The following is a 22,552-nucleotide window of genomic DNA, read 5'->3' on the forward strand; positions in this document are numbered from 1 at the left end:
TTCCAGCAGCTGTTTGGTGATTTAACTATTATTTCTGTTTAAGCAAAAGTTTAGCCAAAAGGCTTTTATGAATGTTTTCACGCACAGTAGTTGTGCACTGAAATGTGTGATACCAGACTTCAAAATAGTAATTGTTGTGTTTCTAATACCAGGTGCAACTCCGGTAGTTCCTACTCGAGCAGCAACTCCGAGATCGATGAGGAATAAATCACATGAAGGAATTACAAATTCTGTGATGCCAGAATGTAAGACTCCTTTCAAGTTGATGATTGGGGCATCTAATGCCATGGGTAGGCTTTATGTGCAAGAAATGGCTGGAAGCCAGCAACAAGAACTTCATTCTGTCTATCCTAGGCAGAGATTGGGTAGTAATGAACTTGGACAGAAGTCTCCATATCGTGGCAGTCATGGTGGGATGCCCAGTCCAGCTTCATCAGGATCGCAGATATATGGAGATGGCTCAATCTCTCCTAGGACTGACCCACTTGGAAGCCCTGATGTTTTCACAAGGAACAATCCCAGTTTTCATGGAGCACCCAACTCAAGTCCTATTCACATGAACAGGACACCTCTGTCTCCACCATCAGTAATGCTACATGGTTCTCCCATACAGTCATCCTGTGCAATGGCTGGAAGGACTAATATACCTCTTTCCCCAACCTTGACCACAAAAAGCCCTGTAATGAAAAAAACCATGTGTAATTTTTCAACTGGTATGGAAATACCACGAGCAATGTTCCACCATAAACCACCCCAAGGTCCGCCCCCACCTCCTCCACCGCCTTCTTGTGCTCTTCAGAAAAAGCCATTAACATCAGAAAAGGATCCACTTGGCATACTTGACCCTATTCCTAGCAAACCAGTCAATCAGAATCCTGTTATCATTAACCCAACTACTTTCCATTCAAATGTCCACTCTCAGGTACCCGTGATGAATGTAAGCATGCCTCCTGCTGTCGTCCCTTTGCCAAGTAATCTTCCTTTGCCAACGGTAAAACCCGGTCACATGAACCATGGAAGTCACGTTCAAAGAGTTCAACATTCAGCTTCAACCTCCCTATCTCCTTCGCCAGTGACGTCCCCCGTTCATATGATGGGATCCGGGATTGGAAGGATCGAGGCTTCTCCCCAAAGATCACGTTCTTCTTCCACGTCATCAGATCATGGAAATTTCCTGCTGCCTCCAGTAGGACCGCAGTCATCTTGTACTGGTATGAAAGTTCCTCCCCGGTCCCCAAGGTCAACGATAGGGTCACCAAGACCATCTATGCCATCTAGCCCTTCCACCAAGCACGATGGACTTAATCAATACAAGGACATCCCTAACCCATTAATTGCTGGAATGAGTAATGTATTAAATCCTCCAAACAATGCAGTTTTTTCTACTGCATCGGCTGGAAGCGGTTCTTTGAAGAGTCAGCCTGGTTTGCTGGGAATGCCTTTAAATCAGATCTTGAACCAGCACAATGCTGCCTCTTTTCCAGCAAGTAGTTTACTCTCAGCAGCAGCCAAAGCACAGCTAGCAAATCAAAATAAACTTGCTGGTAACAACAATAACAGCAGTAGCAATTCTGGACCTGTTGCCAGCGGTGGCAACAACGAAGGACATAGCACTTTAAATACCATGTTCCCTCCTGCAGCCAATGTGCTTCTACCAACGACTGAAGGGCAAAGCGGTCGAGCAGCACTGAGAGATAAGTTGATGTCTCAGCAAAAAGATCCTCTGAGAAAAAGAAAGCAGCCAACCACCACGGTGTTGAGTTTGCTGAGACAGTCTCAGTTGGAGAGTTCTGGAGTTTCCAAAGCTGGATCTGATTCGATAAGGAAGCAAAGTCAAAGCTCGTTTCCCATCAGCTCTATGTCCCAGTTACTTCAGTCCATGAGTTGTCAAAGCTCTCACATGAGCAGCAATAGTACCACCAGTTGTGGGAGCTCAAATACTGTTTTGCCTTGCTCTGGTAACCAGATGCATTTCGCAGACACCAGTATGAATTCTGGCGCTCTTCAGAACTCGCTGGCGCAGAGTTTACCGTTACGAGGGGAAGGTCTGCACTGCCAGAACACAAACACTAACTTTGTCCATGGTACTAGCCCAGGCACAGCCAACCATCTCGCAGGTTTAATAAATCAGATGCAGGCTAGCGGGAACTGTGGGATGCTCAGTCAGTCAGGAATGGCTTTAGGAAATTCATTACATCCGAACCCACCTCAGTCAAGAATCCAGGCATCCTCCACTCCAGTGATACCAAACAGCATTGCTAGCAGCTGTAATCAAACAAGTCCTGAAGCAGGTATGTCTCCTTTTAAAAGGATCCCCCTATGTTTGACTGTTTGGAAATATATGATGACTGTTTTTAAATGGGTTCCTTTTACTTACCTACTTTCTAAATTTGAGTTTGCCAGTATGAAAAGTATGCCTATTTCCTGCTAATATCCAGATACTCAGAAATAAAACAAAGAAAAAACAGCGGTAGCCTAAAATATATCTCCCTTTTTCTGAACAAAACGATCCCGGCCTCCTTCCGGTTATGACTCTTGCTTTTCTTAACTTCTACACCCTGTTCATAAATAAAATCCGTGCGCTTTTGTACACACCTAGACCTCAGTTGTTGTCTCTTGCCCAAATAAATTGTTTTTCTGCATCATGCCGTGCTACTTCAACCCTGGAAGGCTGTGGCTAACCTGGTAGTTTATGTCCATGTGTTATACAATGTTCTTTATTACTTGCGTTAAATAGTTAGTTGTTGTCCAAGATTGAAGCAGATACTAGGAATATAAAAGTTTTCAAAGTAACCTTTTTGGGGTGCAGGGAGCGGGAGTGCAAAGTCTGTGTTTGCCTTTATCGTGATAATTTTGCTGTGCTGGTAATTAAATGGTTGAATAAACTGTGTGTTCAGTTGGAAGAGTGTAGCGGGATTTCCTGATTTGTTCATCAGTGAAGACGTTGAGGGGAAGCAGGTATGCCACTGGTACTGTCTTTGGACTGGTTAACGGTAAAAGGGAGACAGATCAAAAATGTTTATTTCATTTGACGACTGTTGGCTGAACAAAGTATGAGTTTTTGAAAGGTAATACTATGTTAATTTCTTAAGCGGGAAGGAAAACCTCTGATATTTCCGTTTTTCAGCTTGGTTATCTGTCAAAGTATGTGTTTGATACAATCATAGCCAAACCACGTCAGGTCGAATGAAAGTGGCCGTAAGCGTGCAAGCTGTCCGTGTCATTCAGCCAAGAAAGCACCTGATATGTATTCCCGATCTTCCCCTAAGAGAGCTGTTTGTTCTTTGAAATACAGAACTGAATTAAATAGCTAAAAAATACTTTTACAAAGTCCTGCTGATCATACTTGCTAATGACTTCTAAGGGTTTCTCTCCGTTCCTGGGGAAATGAGGCATTTCTTCCTTAGCTGTCTCAGTGGTTTGTGTCACGAGCAAGCAGCTATTAATCCTGGCACGGCTGTTTTGCCTTGTCATGCTGACAAAGAAGTTTGCCTTGTATATTCTTTCTATTCTGAGACCTTGTACTCTCCTGTGAACAGAACAAAGGTCTCATTTTGCCAAGGAGCCTGCTTCCGTGTCCCTCTAAGCATACCACAAAATCTCTTTTGCAAGAGCTCTTTGGGTTTCCCCCTCTTTTGAGGCCAGTGGGGGTCAGTGGTGTGGGTTCTCCCGGACTGTCACTGTCCACACAGCTGAAGAAAGCTGTGAAGTTACTGCAACGTGGGACCGCTTTGCCCTGCAGAGGACAGAAGAGACTGAACGTTATGTGAGATAAGAGCCCGTGTGCCAGCAGTTGCCATCAAGAAGCTGAGCAGTAGCCATTTGCATCATGTGGGGAAAGAGTTGGCAAGGCTCGAGATCCCCGCAGGGAATTCAGGCTGGAACTGATCAACAGAAGTTTTGTACTGTCTAAAAGTTTTCAATAAAATGTTTCGCAAAGGCTATTAAAGTGGGCTTCTGAGAAGCGAAATTCATCCCGGTGTGGGATCTTCTTGTTCCTGTGCCATCGCTGTGACCCCAGCCCCGTGCTGCAGCCATGCCCTGCTGCTAGGAGCAGGCACCGCTCGTGAGAGCTGTCCTCAGGCTGGTGGCATGGCCATCGTCATCTCTCCTCGTGCAGGGCCGTGCTTCGGAATGATGGCCCTTGTCTTCAGGCAAGCTGAGTTCCTTCCCGAGAAGACGAATGTTTGTATGAGGAAGAGACAGTAGTGGCATCGGCGCTCAGACTCCTGTGGGACAGCAGCGGCACAACGAATCCGTACAATGTGCAAGCACACCGGGCTGCACGCTGCTGTTAGAGGCTACTGGCAAACCCCGTGAAGTGAGGCTTCAACACAACCGGCCAATTCTGTCCTCATCGATACACCGATATATAACCCCGTGTGGGAAATCCTGCTCTGCTCTCTGCCGGCTTCTGATTTACCTGAAACCTTCTTTCAAGCAACTCAAGTTAAACCAGAGAAGGATGGCGTTTCTGGTGCCCTAGAGATAACTGTTAGAATTATAGCAGTATAATTGTAGGGGCTTAACACTTTTTTTTTTTTTTTCATCCAAATGAAAAATGGTAATTCCATGTAGTCTGCTGCTGTTCTGTTCCTCACTGCTGATGGGGTTTGTTTCGTCAGTTTTGATGCTTGTAAAATACATGCAGCCTGCATATATCCATATATCTTTTTCTGAATATCCATGATGGCTAGAAGCCTAGAGACCCATTTTCTTTTTAAGATGAAATTTCAGAAGCCGGTGCCTTTGCATGATTCCCAGAGGCAAGGCCCTAGCACGGTGCATAAACCTTCATCCAGCCTCCTGCCTGAGTCATCGCGGAGGCATGTGGCTCGGGCATCACGTCTGAGCCTAATCCACTGCCTGGGAAAACCCCGATAGGATATTTTGCTATGTTTGCAGTGGAATGGAAGCATCCTTGCCTTGAACCAAGTGTGAAATGTTGAGAATTTTGCTTTAATGGTAACCTTTAAAAATAAAAGTTTGTTGCTAGTCTGCGTTCAGTGATGTAGAATGTGACCGAAATGCTAAGAGGTGTGTTACGAATTGTTCTGCACAGAGCCGTGGCGGGTTGGCAGTTCTGGTGTATGAGTTTTGTTGTGTCAAAGATGCAGAAGGAGCCGTGTGTACAGAGGAGTGTAGCTGAATAAGTCGTCCTCAGGAAACTCGCGTTCATATTTGAGTTTGTGGCTTTTTTTTTTGCTTTGTTTCTATGTATTTTAATTGCTAAATCTGTTTTCTGTTTGTGTGCCAGTATTGAGAATAGCTACTAATCAGAGAATAGTTCCGGAGAGAAAAGGCTGCGAATCACCGCAATTAGATGGCTGCTTATTGCCTGAGCTTTTAGTTATACTTTAACCACACGGACCGGGTTTCATTCTGGCTTTTGTTTTCTTTTTCCAGATAATACTGTTAGTTTCCAGGTGATTTTCAGTGTGAGTGTGATGGAATTAAAAACGAATAAATGTAAAAATTAAAATTTCTGTTTATGCAGTAGAGAGCTTTTTTACTTTTCCCATTTTGAGCCCTTGAAAACCTATTATGCTTAATTAATTTTTATGAACAACACCTGCCTTATACTATACTCCTATAGTATTTGGGTTGCAAAACACTTTTATAGTAGCAGTCCTATAGGAGGAGCTAGCATCAAATCTGTATGGGTTATTTACAGCTATTCATTTTGGAAAAAGGCCATTTTTCTGCCAGGAGACTGGGTTCCAGTCTCACTTTTTCTGATGAGTAGTGTCAGTATTTCTGTCCAACTCTGACATTGAATTTCTCATTATGAATCGAGTCCTCAGACTTATGATACAAACTGAAGGCACTATCCAATTTGCTAATTTGGTGGCTTTAAGATTTATTCCTCCTAATATTTGTGCCTCCCAGAAGTAGGCTTTGTATTTGTGTGATGTTTGTAAAAAAGGGGCCGCATCTCTGTGCCACAGACCTTATTGCTGAGGCAGTTTCCTTCTTGCTGTCTGGATGTGCAGCTGGTTCAGAAGTTCGCTGGGTGTAAGTGGTGAGCATTTAGCGTCGCAAATCCTGCTAGGAACGCAAAACGTCTAAAGGAGGGGATAGAGGTAAACAAGTGAAAAAAATATTTGGGAGTGAAAGCTCCAATATGGCTGATGAGGGAAGTCAAGGAAGCTAATAGATTAACCGTAGCTAAATGGAATCAAGGCAATAAAAGATCTCCAATATCAGAACATCGGAAACATGAGAAACTATAAATCTACAAGTTTAATAGTGACAAATAGAGGACAGATTTGGAGGAAAAAAAGTATTGAAGCAATATCCCTTCCTGAGATTCAGAATAATAAAATTTTACTAGTGAATTTTACAGAATAGGAAAAGTTCTCAGATGTATTTAAATAGGAGGAACACAGGAGAGCAATGCAAATGAGTTTGGAGCTTCTCTCCTACTCAAACAGAATTTATTTTAGTACAGTCAAGCGTGGCGTAATGTAATTGGGAATGTTGCCTTGGAAAACAGTGACTCAAGGAAGGGTTTCGGGAGCCTTTGATTTAATAGCCTTAACGCAAGCGGTCAGATCAGTGACGCTGCAAAACAGAAGGAAGGAAAGCGAAGCTGGGCAGGAACTCGGAAGCACAAAACCCAGAAGTGCACGGGGGAACTCGGGGTGCTCCTGGCTCTGCGCACAGCTTGAGGAAGCCAGAGCTGGGATGTGGTGGTGTGCTGAGTGGTCGCTTCTCGTGAAAGATGCAGACATACTGGAGATTTCAAAGGAGGACCGTTTAACTCATCTGGGTGGCTGTAGATCAGACCATGAGCGCTGAGGGCTGTCTGCTGTGCCTCCTGGAAGAGCCCAAACCAGGCTTGTCCCCCACACCGTGAGCTTGTCAGCAGATCAGGTGCCAGGGAATCGAGCTGGATGCAGATTTTTCCAGCCCTTGGGAATGCCCTGCAGCCTGCTCTTTTACACAAGTATGGCTATAGCCATGGTACCACTGCCTATAGGTATTTATTATTGGACAGTGTCCGAAAAGGTGGAGGCCTGAATTACTTAGGTCAGGTCGGTGGTTGGGCTTGGTGGGGTTGGACTTGACGGTCTGGAAGGTCTTTTCCAACCTGGGTGGTTCTGTGACTCTGGGATTTTTACTCTGTTGACAGAAGTTCAGTGACAACATCCAGGGGCAGAAAGCTGGTACATTCAGCATCAAAGAGGTGAATGGTTTCCTTCTTGTGAGAACGCCAGGCATTGAAACGCGCTAGCACAGGACATGTTGGGTATGCCAACAAAGAGTCTTAACGAAATTTCACAGCCTAAGTGTGCACAGACTCTTTCTGACCAATAATGACGGTCGCATTTGATCTTAGGATCTGTTCAGCTCAGGCCCCCCTCTTATTGCCCTTTTACTGAACTTAGGAAAGCAAAGAGGACTGCAGTGCTTCCACACTGACTGCTCAGATCATTTATAGCTGTGTTAACTATTATAACCAGCCTCGTGTATCAGGGTTTCATCCTGATGCAACCTGAAGGACTCATGTAAGATTTTTTTCTGCCGAACTTAGAGTTGGCTGGAGTATTGCAAGTGGAGCCATCGGGGATTGTCTTCCCCTGGCAGAACCAGAAATGATCTTGTCGATAATCAGATCGCCATTCAGAGGAAAAATACCTTCAAATCAGACCGGCCTTTGCCTTTTTCTTCTTCACCAGCATGGGGTACGGTCTTGAGGGCATGTCCCAGTTCTCTACTGTTTGTAATGGGTTGTTTTCTCTTGCTTTTTGCCTCTAGTGCAAAGCTAAGTCTCCCGAGGAATGAATTGCTTTAGTCTAACTAAAGCATTTATCCTTAATCTACATGAAAAATACAAATCTGTGGTACAAACTGCATAGGGTACGGAGAGAGGGTATTTTAGAATATGTCACCTTAAAGGTGTACAAAGCGGCGTATTCTTATATGTGAGCCTCTGGATTTGCTCCCCAGGATTACCTCTGTATATCACGGAACTATAAAATCAGAGCTTTTCAGCTTCAAATTCAGAAGAGTGGCTGCCTGGCATCCTTTATGGGGCTCGTGTCTGAGAAGAGTGTCTTATTAAACTTAACCCCTAGACGGGATGCCAAGCAGCTACTCTTCTAATTGTAAAGCCAATTGAATTGTTCTATTGATTTGGGGTTTCGGTGCTTGTATAAGCACACAGAGACTTTTCTTGGTGGAAGGGGGTAGGCGGGGAAATAGTATTAATAAGGGATCGCTGTTTGCAGTCTGGCTTGACCTCCACATTTTGCCTTGTGTTCCCCTCTCTTTATTTTGGGGAGAAAAATTGTGATTATTTTCCTTTTCAAATACGAACTGTAAAGAAAATCTTCTATATGAAGAATGAGATTTCCAGGTATGATAATGCATGGTAGATGAGGGCTGCTCCCTCCCCTGCCATTGGAATGCCTATTCCAATTTATTTGCTCCTTTTAACTCTTGATAGAGGTCTTGTGCACAAAACCGCTCTCGTTCTCTGAACATAAAGGAATTACTGGCTTAATAGGCATCGGTGATCACATTAGGTACCTGTAATTGTTAACGGGGGATTTTTATATCGCTGGCATAAACAGCCTTGCTACCATGAGGTTTACAAGAGAGCTCCGCTTACCGAGCACGGAGCTTGCTCAGACACACAGCTCAGGCTCCTCTTGTGGTGGTTTGGGTTTTTAAATTTGAATTTGCTGTAACTCGCGGTCTTTGTTAACCAGGATTCTGCCTAGTTATGGTTTTAACTGCCATACATGTTTCTAAGAATTTAAATTAATAACAGTTAAAGTACTTGTAGTAATAGTGATAATAATAGTGCAGAAAGTCCTACTTTAAAGACGTGATGGTGGAAAAAAAAATACATATATGAGATTTCCCATACATAGTTAGTTCTCCACGCCTTCTGAAAATACTAACCAGAACCAGTGGGCAACTGCAAGACTTGCTAGAGGCTGGAGAGGGGACTGTGGCAAGCAGTAATGCTTTTTATTGCACTTCTATTTTCCCAAATTTGAAGAAAAAGAAAAACAAAATGTTGTACTTGATTCGCAGCGCATCTCCCACAGCTGTGAGTGGGGCAACGGTAGAGGAAGAGATGAGGCTAAATGCCAACATTGACAAAATATTGAAAACTCTTCCTTCATCTGCATGCTGTTGGCTTGTCGGGTTTCTTTCCTTGAAAACTGCTGCTGCCTTCCGCTAACAGCTGAGCGTGTAAGGAGAGTTTTCCCAAAGTCACTTTAAAAACAGCAGTGGTGGTACGGTGTAGGAGAGAAGTCAGAACAGATGGGAACAAGGAGAAGAACCAAGATTGAAATTTAGTCAAGTATTTAAGTAAATACCTAATTCTAAGCATTTCTGTTGTCCTAGAACCTGGTTTGGGCTTTCTGCCCTTACTTTTCAGAAGCTGCCGAGGCTGCGTGCTGGGGTCCTGCACGCACGGTGTTACGGGTGGGCAGCGAGCGCCTTTTGTTGGGGCAGGGTGCTGGACCTTAATAGGCCAGTCCTGGCTTTAACTGGTCCTGCTGGCCCGAGATGAACATTTTATTTATCGGTCTGTTGTTCGTGATTTCTCCGTGGTCTGCAGGGAGCACGCAATCTCGATAAGGAAATCACCTGGCAGTGGGTTGCGGTTAACTGCTGAATTACGGTTTCTTCGGAACTGAAAGCACTAGAGCAAATGTGATAGCAGATAAATATCTCAAATGTTTTCCATTCTAAAAGAATACAGAGAATGTAATTATTAAAATGTATAGCTGTTGGTCCTACGTTTATCGGTAAGTGATGGAATATGGAGTTAAAGCAGGAACGTGTTGTCTTGAATGTTGAAGGAATATGAGGTCACACCGCTTCCATTAGCGATCATAGTTCTCTGAAAGCTGAGCCTCCTAAAATTGCAGATTTAAAAATATTGCCACTTAGGGAAACTGTGTGCTTGTGTCTGTAAGCTGGTATTAATCCTTACTTCATACTCGTATGGTGGGAGCTTCCGGAGGCCTTGCGGGATGGGCGACCCTGTAGTGAGAGCTGCACAAATGCTCCGAGATCCCCATAGTAGTAGTTCCAGGGCTGGTGATATTTTGTACTTTCACCCCTTTGTAATCTCAGCGTAAGGGACGCAGTGAAAATTTCCTCTCCCCTCTCTGTCTGGATCTTTCTGAACAAAATCTTACAGATTTCTTCTGCCACTGCTTCTGAGTTTTGCCCTAGGAGAGGGAGGAAGCTTCCTGCTAAAACCTCCCATGACCAAGGAGGTGCCCGTGAGTTCCTGATGAGGGTTTCAAAAACTTGACGCTTGTTAAATTAAAAAAGCTATAAAGAAAAATTAAAATAAATCTAGCTGCATTTTTTATTAAAGATGCAGAAATTTAAGAACTGGCAAAGTAGCGTGAAAAACATTTCTTTGTTTTCAACTCTTAAAATGCTTTAGATGTTAATGTCTAATGACCATGTCCCGCATTAACCATTTTTGAGCACTTTTAGTTTCCAGAGTACCTAATGCACCTCTCTTATCCATTATTTTTACTTCACAAATTTCAGCAATGTACCGTAACTACTGAAGCATTAGAATACCTGATGGATAGTTTCTTATAGAGGAATACTTTGTAAAATATTCTTTGTCTTGTCATTTTCTCAAGGATATACTTTAATTGCAATTAGAAAAACGCACGCGTATTTAACATTCTTCAATTTGGTAGAAATGGTTCTAGTATCTATGAAGACTGTACTAGTTTGCTTTCGGCTTGAGTTGTCTGATTTGTAAGGAGCATTATTCACAGTCGTTACTGCTCCTAGATAATTTTATGCAGACGCAATTCTTCATCCACTGCAGAAATACTGTAGTGGTTTTGACTCTTTCAGTTTGATATCAGTGGCTCATACCCCAGCTTCCCTTTCTGAGCACAGCCATTGAAGCTTGCTGTCCAAATTTTATTGATGTTAAAACTTAGACTTGTTTAAAAAGCAGGATTCAAAACTAGACAGACCTCCGACTATATCGTACCATCCCAAAAGCATCATGTGTACATACAGGATCCTCTCTTTTCCTGGTAAAACAATGCTGATATAGGAATGACAAATATCTTCTATTCTAATGTCTTTAAGTGAGCAGGCAGTGAATCTCCTTGAATGCTAATTGATTTCATAACATACTGCATCTGCTTAAGAATACCTGTCAAGCAATACCTTGAAAAAAGGAACAGATAAAAGCCACAAAGGAAAATAAACATTATTTCAAAAGAAAAGAAAACAAAAAATGCACATAAATAAAACACTGTAGCCCACGAAGGAATAATTTTTAAAAGTATATCCCATTCAATTTCCATCTATTTATTCCCAAAACATTTATTTCACTTTCTAAGGGATGAATGGATTATTATTTATTTTTTTAGCACTCCGGATATTTCTTCTTCTCAGTGCATTACAAAGACAGTTCCTTTTTCTCAACAACAGGCAAAAGAACTTTTGGCAGACGTCCGTGCATGCAAGAGTTGAAAGCCTACGTTTGTCTTAGGCTTTTTTTGACTTTTAGTCTAACTCCTCCATCTTTTTGTCATTCTACGTTTACTCTTAAGAGCTTCTAATTAATAAGGACTGCTGTTTACTGAGGGCTAACATTACGATGCCCTGCCCTTCCAGGATTCAAAGCACCATCTTTTTACGAAACTTCACTTTTGGTGTTGGCCATCGCTTTTTTTCCTCCTCGTGAGTCAAAAAGCCCCAGCTGCTCCTCTTCCTCCCGGACCTCGGAGGTTTTGTGTTAAACTGGGGAGGGGCAGGGCAGAGGTCTCTGAGGGCTGTTGTGGTGCTGTGAATTAAATGGTGGAAATTATACATGTTTTGTAAGGGAAAAAAGTAACGCAGACTTTGTGTTTTGGTTTGGGGCCAAACATTCAGCGGCCCTGTATTTTAATGCGGATGGGTGTGCATGCATCTCTTCGTCTGAAATACTGACTTGGTGGGGATGCTCTTTTGGAAGAGAGAGACAAATCCTGTTCTGGTGGTTCAGTGTATTAGTAGGGATAGATCTACCCCAGAAAGCCCTTATAAATACTGCATTAGCTACTACCCAATGCCAAACTTCTCTACGCCAACCAGTAGTGTCTGTCTGAGGCAGCTTGTCTCAGCAGCAAGCGACTCGCTTGTCTGTTCTCCTGCTGCGGAGCTCTGGCTGCGCGTCACCTCTTCAGCTCCTGAACTTTGCACGCCTGGGCTGAAATACGTGCACCTTTTCTCTCTTCTGCTCAAAATCCATCAAGATATTTTTTCCCAGCAGCAATTAATCACCTGATTAATATGCAGAAAGAGCAAGTGTCGAATGCGCTCTAGAGCTCTCAGGTTGGATCTCCAAAAGCAATGTTTGATGGGGGATAGAAAGCAGACCGGTGTTCGACAAAAGCCTAGAGCAACAGTCTGACAGGTCTGAGATTTGCTTCGTAGCAGATAGTCTTTGGTGTGATCGCTTACTTGAGTGGAATGGAAAATAGGACCGTAAATCAGACATAGAGATTAGGTCCGATTGAAAATACAAAAATTGGGGTTTGTGTTCATGAGGGCACCATATATAGAATGGTTTCCTCGTGCTGAATTACAGGTATATCCGTGTGCTGCTTAACACGTTGAGTGCAAGTGATAGTAGTGAGGGAAGCCAGCCTTGGCTGCTGGTATGTAACTGTATGCAAGGTAATTTCCCCTACGGTGGGAGCAAAGAGTTTCCCCCACAAGTACGTCATGAAACATCCCCAAAAATACAGCCTGAAACAATCTCCTGCTTTAGAAAGCCAAATATGTCTGACTGATCTTGTAGGTTAAGCTGAACTGATGACGGCCGGATTTTATCTGTATGACAGTAAGGTTTTACGTAGAAGGCCACGTGAAGATATTCCAGTGGTACTACCTGGTCCATCCTAAACAAGATTACAACTAGAGAAAGTAACATGAAGTGTCTCCAAGCGTAGTGGCAGTTTTGGTTCAGTGAGCCATTTTTCTACCACCGTCATTTAAGAGGCCCTGTGTGTTTTCAGGTGTTGCAGGCATCCATCTTGTGTCATTTAACAGTGGTGTCGCTGGTTCTTCTGTTGAGATGACGTTATTTTGTGATTGTATTTCCTAAATCTGTAGTTTGGGACCTTTCTTGATATTTAGATCCATGGAGAGTCAATTCTGAATACTGATATAAAAAAACGAGAAGCTTTTTGTAAGCCAGAAGGGTTTCCCCCAGCGCCTTGCCCTCTCCTAAGAACCGTGTGTGATAGCTAATGTACGTCACTGGTCTGTGGAGCATACCGAGCCGTTGCAAGCCTGCACGGAGAGTTTGGAGCTATTTTAAGTGAGAGCGTTTTCTTTTCTCCGGTGAAACTCAAAGAATTTGCTTTTAGCCACAAAGATCATGAAGATTTTTATGTAACTTATCTTAAAATGTGTTTCCAAATATTTTGGAGGTTAGTAGGTTCTCTGGAATTTGCCTAATTGGATTTGAGTAGCCAGAGTTTATGGTTATGTGTTAAAAAATAAATATTAATGCATGCTGAAATTAATTTTGAGTTACGCTTCTCATCTGTATGAAGCTTCTTTACGATAGTAGCAACGTAAAACAAAACTCCTGGGTAAGAAAAAGAAAGGGCATGCACACTTGAAGTCTTTTCAGCATGTCATCTCAGTAGGTCACGTGCACCTTGATTTATAAAGATGTGCCTGAAACAATCTTCCTTTTGCTGTTATGTTCCATGCTGGAGATGTTGTCAGAGGCTGCTTGTATCCAGAAGTAGGTAAGCAGCAGGACGGACACATCAGCAGCAAACAGACTCCTGTGCCACAGCAGTAGCTTTTATCCTGTACCAAGAGGTTTGCCGTTAGTGTCTTCATAGCGGTTTTGAATAACATCTGATCAGCTTCCCGTATTAGCAGCTCTTCACCAACTTTTCTTGGGAGGGTGTCTGTGATTTGGAAGTCTGTATTTCCCAGCTAGAAAAAAGGGGAGGGCGTGGGTGCTGGTTTCTCAGGTATTTATGAGGCGTTTGCCGATTCTTGGTGTGTCAAGACAGAGTATGTGCCATTCCTGCCTAATCTGAAATTTTAAACCCACAGCCGTAAGTGGGACTCCAGTGGGATATATATTTTCAGTGCATGGTTTGTTTTTTTCCCCCCAAATGCTTATGCATTTTTTGTTCCAAACTGCTGCCTAGAGAAATGTGCTTGTCACAAAACTGGTTTTGTTGCTCTAACGTATTTCTCCTCTCAACAGAATACGATAACCTGTGCTTTATGATTACAATTTGTTCTTCCTTCACCTGTCATTAATTTATTGTTTTCCTTCTGTATAGAAATATGATCATGGTACCTGCAAGAGAGCGTATGGGCTTTCTTCTCCTGAGCTCAGTGCAGTGATTCATGAACTGTGTTCATTTCATACCTTTTTGGGCTGTCGATATGTTACGGTACTTGAAAAAAAGGTGTTTTAAGTTAAAAGTGATGTAAAGATTGGATTCTGCTCTTACTGGTTAAAAGCGTACTTACATATCCCCTTCCAAATAGTATTTGCTTAGAAAAATTATGACTGATGCTTTCTGATAATCAATACCTTTGATCTCTATTGTGTCAGCTATGTTTGCAGGGCAATTGAGAACAGAAAATAATTGTATTGCACCAAAACCGCAGTTTAATACTTTTATATATTTTATGTATGCAGTATATAATTTCAGTACATATTCTTACTGTTTGTTCTCCAATGAATAAAGTAGAAAGGTGTACTTCAAGGTAATTTCACTTGCTTTAATTTTCCAGGCCTCCTCTTGTATGTTTCTTGTGCGTGACCACTCTGCCTGAAGTAAAAGACAATGAATAATTTACTTTATACTTCAGCTGTGGTGAAGGGGTACAAAGATACCCAAACAAACTTTATTATTCTTTCCCTCTTCCCTCATCACAAATCTACCCAGTTCATCCTTCTTTTCATGCCAAGTGATGGATATGACTAGACCAACCCAATTATTTACTTTTTTTTTCTTTGTAAATTGTTAATTATAATCATTGTGTTTTTTTCTCTAGGAGTCCAAAATAATGCTTTAGATAATAATTATCCAAAACCCCATTAATGGAATACAGCTGGAAAAAGAAGAGCATCGCTTTCACATCTGCATTTAGAGTTTCATCTCACTTTTCACAGAGCATCATTCATGCCTTGCGTTGATCTTTCATCCTAGTAGTTAATTTATTATTGGTCCATGACAAAGTAAATGAAGTTACGGTTGCTTTTAGTTTTACACTTACCAAAATATGTAATGAATGAAATCCTCTTAAATTACCACTCAAAGAAATTGAAGGGAAATAGAAGCGTATAGTTTGAGAATTTCTGATGAGATGTGGTACAGCCTGCAGTATCTGAAGTAGTTGATGGCAGATTCCTTCGGATTTAAAAAGAAAAAACAAACCAAAAAAAAAAAGAAAACACTCAAGTTTGGATGCTGAAAGCATTTTCTTTCGTGTGCATGGGTATCAAGCGTTGCTGGTTTGGACTGACCTAGCTGCTTTGTAACTCGGATGACTGTCTCCCAGCAGGCAGCATGCTATTAATATTTTTGTTCTTTTGCATTGCAGGGGGTTCAGGACCGTCATCATCAATAGCCATAGCTGGCACCAGCCAACCTGCCATCACAAAGACAACATCTGTTCTTCAAGATGGTGTTATAGTCACTACTGCAGCTGGAAACCCACTTCAGAGCCAGCTGCCCATTGGGAGCGATTTCCCTTTCGCTGGCCATGAACACTCGCTTCATTTCCCGCAGAACAGCTCTTCAAACAACAATCTTCCACATTCTTTGAATCAAAACCTCCTCAGTTCTCTACCTATCTCTTTGCCAGTGAATCAGCAACATCTCCTAAACCAGAATCTATTAAATATACTGCAGCCTTCAGCAGGAGAAGGCAAGTCTGAGGTCAACCTCAACCCTTTAGGTTTTCTCAACCCGAATGTAAATGCTGCTTTAGCTTTTCTCTCCAGTGACGTGGATGGGCAGGTATTGCAACCTGTTCATTTTCAGCTTCTAGCAACCCTCCTCCAGAATCAAGCCCAAGCAGCTGCCATGCTTCCCCTACCATCTTTCAATCTGACCATCTCAGATTTGCTGCAACAGCAAAATAACCCTTTGCCCTCAGTAACACAGATGACAGCCCCACCTGACCATTTGCCAAGAAATCAGTCAGAAAGCAACAGGGTTGAGACCCTTTTAACCAACCCCCTGGGGAACCCTATACCAAGCTTTTCAGGCACTGACACTACTTCTAACCCCCTGCTCCTCCCAGCTGTCTCTGGGGCCTCAGCATTAATGGCCTTGAATCCCCAGCTGGTGGGAGGTGTCCTGAACTCTGCATCGGGCAACACCGCTAATCATCCAGAGGTTTCCATAGCCACCTCCTCCCAGGCAACCACTACCACAACCACTACATCATCAGCAGTGGCAGCACTGTCTGTCTCAACCCTGGGTGGTGGGACAGCAGTGGTGTCAATGGCAGAAACATTGCTGAACATATCTAATAATGCTGGGAATACATCTGGTCCAGCTAAACTCAACAATAACTCTGTGGTGCCACAGCTACTTAACCCTCTACTGGGGACAGGTCTGCTTGGTAAGTTCAATTTCTTCACAGATATAAAAGGAAAAAAAAAGGAAGAGGGTTGGGGAGGGGGAATTTCGGATTCTAGTTTCTAAAGATGACACTTTATCATACTTTTTTTTATAAGGCTTTTGTATGTTACAGCTTGTTTATTGAGAAAACATAACTGTTACTGCAAGACATTTTAACTACATTCTAATTTAATTCCATAATACTTCACACTGGTTTTGGAAATTACTTTATATTCCATTCTTAATTCTGATGCCACCTAGACCTACTATATACATCTTAAAATCCTATAAGCGATTGGACTTGTTTCATTTTTCAAGTAATAAAAGCCTAGATGCATCTCTGGGATGCACTGTTTCATTTCAAGTGCATGTGGCATCACAGGGTTAGTACGAGTAGCTGTGCAGTAGATGAAAAGTGGCCAAGTGCATTTTTCCAAATGAATCAAAAGTGCCAAAACCATCAGAAAGCAGACTCCCTGTAAAGTAATACATAAAGCACTCAAAGCAAGTCCTTGCACAAGTTCAAAGAGGAAGGTTGCCCTTTGAGCCCTTTGTTGTGTATTTATATTTTCTCATTGCTCTGTTTTTTCTTTTTTTTTTTTTAACTGTATCTTGGAGTTTAAAAAGCCAGGGTATATCTGACTAACAAGCACATACATCCCATAATGAGTGATAAAAAGCTGTTAAATACAAGTTTTTCTCCTGTGTCTTTTGATGAACTTTACCCAGAATGTGTAATGTAACTAGCACTCCTCTGATTTTTGGACTACATAAACCAATGTTTCCTCCTACAGTAGGAGGAGGAAATAATAGTGGTAGATCTGATAAGTATTTTGCTTAATACCTCATACCTACCTACTAAACGGCTACCGTGAACTCAATCTTACTTGACATTTTTAATGTAAAATAGATAACCAATGATTCTGCAAATGCAAATTTTAAGGAAAACATGAACTTTATGTTAAAAAAAACAACTAGGAAATTGATACATTTTTAAGCTTTTTTATATCACAAAGTCAGGTTCAACAGCATACTTATTTTACTAGAACTAGAGTTTTCGTGTTCAGTGAGATTTTCATCTTATGGAAAATGTTAATGCAATTGCATCTCTAGAATGCTAAAAAACAGAAAATGTGTGGACTAACATGTTTGTGACCCAAAAAGCCTTTACTCACGTGCAGTTAGATCACATTATTTTGTCATAGTTAATGAAAAACAAGTTTTGTTGTTTTTTTAAATTATTTTCTCTTTTTCTCTCTCTCTCTCTTCTCCTCCTCCCCCCCCTCACCACCCCAGTACTGTTTGAAGCAGTCACTCTTTGGAAACTAAGAGTAAGATTCCAAGACACCGATATGATAGAAGCTCATTCTGCCATACTTGGCCGTGTACCGTTCCAAAGGCAGAGACAGTCATGTCAGAAACCTTTAGAAAGAGTCCAGATAGATGTGACATGCAAAAGAAGCAATGCTGAAGAAAGAAAGGAATAAAGATTAGGAGACACATGCCTTGAGGACCGTTCCGTAGAAGATTGAAGGGGAAAAGTGTTGTTTTACAGAGGCATTTGCTTAGCAGTCAGTTGAAATTTGAGTCAAGGAAATTCCTCCTGACTGTTGAAAACTGTACTGACTTATGTTTCCCTGTGTTTGAATTACAGGTGACATGTCATCTATAAACACTACTTTGAATAACCATCAACTGAGTCATCTCCAGTCGCTATTAAACAACAATCAGATGTTTCCTTCAAATCAGCAGCAACAGCACCTTCTCCAGGGGTATCAGAACATGCAGGGCTTTCAAGGCCAGCCCCCGATTCCTGGCCCGGCTAACAACCCAAACCCCATGGCATGTCTGTTCCAAAATTTCCAGGTAGAAAGCAAAATTAAATCAATATTCAAACAAATGTGCAACTCTAAGTAGGTAAAGTTATATCCTCCATAGTTTGACTTTTTTTTTTTTTTTTTTGCTGAGTGATTAAGACAATATGATATATACAATTGCTTGCCTCTTTCAGTAGTTTTTGGATTTTGCAAATCAGTAACATTTGTTACTGAAACTTGATACCTTCTTCCTTAGAAATTGGGTATAGTATCTTTGGAAACAGCTGTGCTCTATGTATTGGAAAAAATTAGGCTATGTGCATTCTGATAATTACCGTACATTTTTTGGCAAAACTGTTTTCCATTCTGAAAAAAAAATCATGAATTCCCTTTTAGACTGCTCAAAGATTCAATGGTTAGAAGGAAATGTTGATACCTCTCTACAGTAATTAGAAACTTAATAAATGATGATAGGTGACGATTGACCAGATCCCTCGTATGTTCCCACTGGAATTGAATGGAAGAGGTAGCTTTGATGCAGATTGTGTAAATTGAAGAAAACAGGGATTAGAATGAATATGCAGTGACAAACCGTGCAAAAAAAAAAGATACCTTCATGCTATTCACCTAAATAGCTCTTCATAATGCAACCTGAACTATTAAACTAACAAACTGACAGGAAGCATAGCAACCAAAACAGGTAATAAAAGCAGAGTTACAGTATGCGTGTTATTATTCAGTATTACTGTGGTTGCTGCAGAACTCGAGATGTGAAGAGAGAAGCGTGCATAGTGCCAGCAAGTGCTTTTACCCTTTAAGAAGGAAAAAGAAGACGTGTCATTTTCTCAGTGTAGGCATTTCACTGCTACTGCAAAATCACAGTCCTCCAGCTGCCTATTAACTCCCTTTGTTTTTGTATGAATTCTGGTAGCTTTATCTCAGTATTTTTTGGTTCAGTTTCTCAGTTATATAAATAGTAATGGTGAGTATTTAAAGGAGCTTTGGGAAATATTTTGCCCTTGTTTGTTACTGTTTTTTATTAAAACACTCTTATTGATGTCGTCTTTACTGCCTACGTATGTGACAAGAAATACAAAAAGCACAGTTACTTTAATCTGAAGGTTACAGTTTACTGTGGCAGTTCCTGACATTACAGCTGCAATGCAAAAGGATGCAGACATGGTTTACAAGGGACTAAAGTAAAAAGAGATCCCATGAGAGAAGCACATAAACGAAAGGGAGAAAATAGAAATGCTGGCCAATTGCAAAAGGACAATGATGGCCTACTTTCCAGACACTGAAGGAGGAACGTGTAAGGAGCCTAGAGGAGCAGTTGGTTGGGAGGAAAGAAGAAAAACTGGGGGTCTGAGAAGGAATGAAAGAGAATAGTTGACAACAGAAATATTGAAATACTTGGTGGAGTTGGCTAGGGTTTCAGAGAAAAAAAGGCGGGTGCTGTACTTCAGAAGAGGGAACCTCAGAAAAGACTGTGAAAAAGGAGATAAAAATGTAGTCTCAGCAGTACATAGTAGGTTGTATCACTGCATGCAAGGCATTCACTCTGAACCATGAGGTAAAGTCTTAACAGCTGATGGCTTTGCTTTCCTATTTTTTTTTCTGTCTAGTTTATCCAGCATTAAGCTCCACAACTGATGCGTAACCAAAATAAAATTGTTTATATACTGTAACAAATAATCACCCCTGGCCACTATCCTAATTTTTTATTAAAATGAAACAAAGTTTTCTATTGAAGTGGAGTTTTAAGCAGAACAGCAATTTCCATCTTTTTCTCTCCCTTTTTTTTCAGGTGAGAATGCAGGAAGATGCTGCTGTCCTAAACAAAAGAATGATCTCTCAGATGGGAATGGCACCAGTTCCCGAGAGCTCCAACACTATGCTTCCTCCTTTCCAAGAAACATCTTGTGATTTGCAGCAAAGAACTGAACCATCTCTTGGACAACAGGCAAAGGATAACCTCAATGTCGCTGCTCAGGGTGATACATCAGTGGACGCTATCTACAAAGCAGTTGTAGATGCTGCAAGCAAGGGAATGCAAGTAGTAATCACCACTGCCGTTAGCAGTACAACACAAATGAGTCCCATTCCAGCTTTGAGTGCCATGAGTGCCTTCACAGCCTCAATTGGTGACCCATTAAATCTTTCTAGTGCTGTCAGTGCAGTAATCCATGGAAGAAACATTGCTGTTTCTGATCACGAAGGTAGGATAAGGAACGCTAGAGGAACGCGAATACTGAAGAATTCAGAACATGGTAAAAATTCAAGTGAAGGGGATGGGTATGAATATTACAAATCAACAAGTTGTAACACACCCAAAAAACAGTGGGAAGGGGAGCAAAGTCCTGTCAGTGAGATAAACAGATGGAAATGTGATGAGTTTCTAGACCACTCTGCACATATCCATAGTAGTCCTTGTCACGAAAGGCCCAATAACATCTCCACACTGCCATTATTACAAGGCGAGCAGCATCAGATACTGTTATCACAGCGAAACTGTCAAAGTGATAAAATGTTGGAGGAGAATTTCAGGTATAACAATTACAAAAGAACTATGATGAGTTTTAAGGAAAGACTGGAGAACACTGTGGAACGATGTGCACACATAAATGGAAATAGGCCTCAGCAGAACAGAGGATTTGGGGAGTTGCTGAACACTTCTAAACAAGACCTGATTCTGGAAGAGCAATCTCCAAGTTCCTCAAATAGCTTGGAAAGTTCATTAGTTAAAGACTATATCCATTACAATGGAGATTTTAATGCCAAAAGCATTAATGGGTGTGTGCCTAGCCCTTCAGATGCTAAAAGCATCAGTAGTGAAGATGACCTAAGGAATCCAGATTCCCCTTCTTCAAACGAGCTGATACATTACAGGCCGAGGACGTTTAATGTTGGCGACTTGGTCTGGGGCCAAATCAAAGGACTGACTTCATGGCCTGGAAAACTAGTAAGAGAAGAAGAAGTTCACAATTCATGTCAACAAAACGCTGAGGAGGGGAAGGTATATTTATATATATATGCACATATCTATCTATCTTCCTATATACACGTGTACATATGCTTATACAAACCATAGCGTATCAATGCTTTACCTTGGTCCTTTATTTTTTTAACTTGTCTCGTATTTTAATAGTACAATTTGCTTTTTTTCCCTCCATACTACAGCTTGTAGAATGGAATTTATCCCCAAAATTGTTAAACTCACAGTGTATATTTAGGTGAACTTAAAGGTGTTGTGTCCAAAGAAACCGGTATAATGTGTAAGGCATATGGAGACATCTAAAAGTGGTGAAAACTGGAAAAAGGGAAACTGTGATCTGATCAGATTGAGGAGTCTGTAATAAGGAAAATCTTGCTGACTGCCACATACACTGCTTGGGAGGAAATGTGTGGATACGTGCATTTCACCATGAAAAGAGGTCTGGAACATCTTATAATAGTGAAGAAAGCACTCCAATTTGCTCGTTTGTCCTGAAGTCCAGGTTTTTTAGTACTAACAGTATGTTTGTCAGAGAATGTATGCTAAGTATTTTAAATTCTAGTCTCCACTAAGTGTGTGACATTATATTTTTGTAGTTTTCATAAACTATTTCACATCTTCTACATGTAAATGTTTTCAAAGTGCTATTTTAAAAAATGCCAATTATAAAAATACGTACGTAGAAAGCCAAGACCTAACAAAACAGCATTTTACCTCTGGCACAAAGAAGTCGAACCACGTGAAAATTGTATCTTTTTCCCATACTCCCAACTAGCAGATTGCGTGACAACAGTCATAAAAATGTAGGACTAGCCAGAGCAGGTTGGGCCAAAGTATTCCTTTACTCACAAAGTGCCCAAGAGCCAGTGCCCAGAGGAGAGCACAAGAACACGTCGAGGGGTGCTCCAGGTCCCACCAGTGCACAGCTCAGGGATGCCACGAGCCAGAGCTGGTATCTCCGTGTTGTAACCAGCGCTGCTCTTCCTGCGCTTGGTCATGGAGTTATCTGAGGTTGATGTGCAAACATAATTTGCTCAAAGAGTCAGGCCTTTGATGAATTGGTAGTATAAATATCTGGGGCGTTGTTTGGCTGGAACGATTTCAACCCCAGTTCAAGAGAA

At 41.6% G+C, this 22,552-nt stretch overlaps 1 protein-coding gene and 1 long non-coding RNA gene across 13 annotated transcripts in view; one reads left to right on the forward strand and one right to left on the reverse strand.

Moving 5' to 3' along the window:
• Positions 1–22,552, forward strand: part of MBD5 (methyl-CpG binding domain protein 5) — a 134,683-nt gene that overhangs the window by 100,693 nt on the left and 11,438 nt on the right. For 10 of the 12 annotated variants that reach the window (XM_080599203.1, XM_080599214.1, XM_080599204.1 and 7 more), the window contains 4 exons: positions 153–2,291; positions 15,592–16,620; positions 18,274–18,485; positions 20,244–21,452. In XM_080599203.1, the coding sequence (XP_080455329.1) occupies positions 153–2,291; positions 15,592–16,620; positions 18,274–18,485; positions 20,244–21,452 (4,589 nt within the window). The remainder of the gene's footprint in view (positions 1–152; positions 2,292–15,591; positions 16,621–18,273; positions 18,486–20,243; positions 21,453–22,552) is intronic. The other 2 variants (XM_080599205.1, XM_080599206.1) reach the window with 1 other exon arrangement.
• Positions 5,195–15,605, reverse strand: LOC308197916. Its single transcript, XR_013953429.1, has 2 exons — positions 15,515–15,605; positions 5,195–15,398 (listed from the first exon to the last, which is right to left on the reverse strand). It is a non-coding gene; the product is annotated as an uncharacterized lncRNA (long non-coding RNA).

The sequence above is a fragment of the Anser brachyrhynchus genome, assembly GCF_964034855.1.
Source record: "Anser brachyrhynchus genome assembly, chromosome: 7".
In the NCBI taxonomy this organism is placed as follows: Eukaryota; Metazoa; Chordata; class Aves; order Anseriformes; family Anatidae; genus Anser; species Anser brachyrhynchus.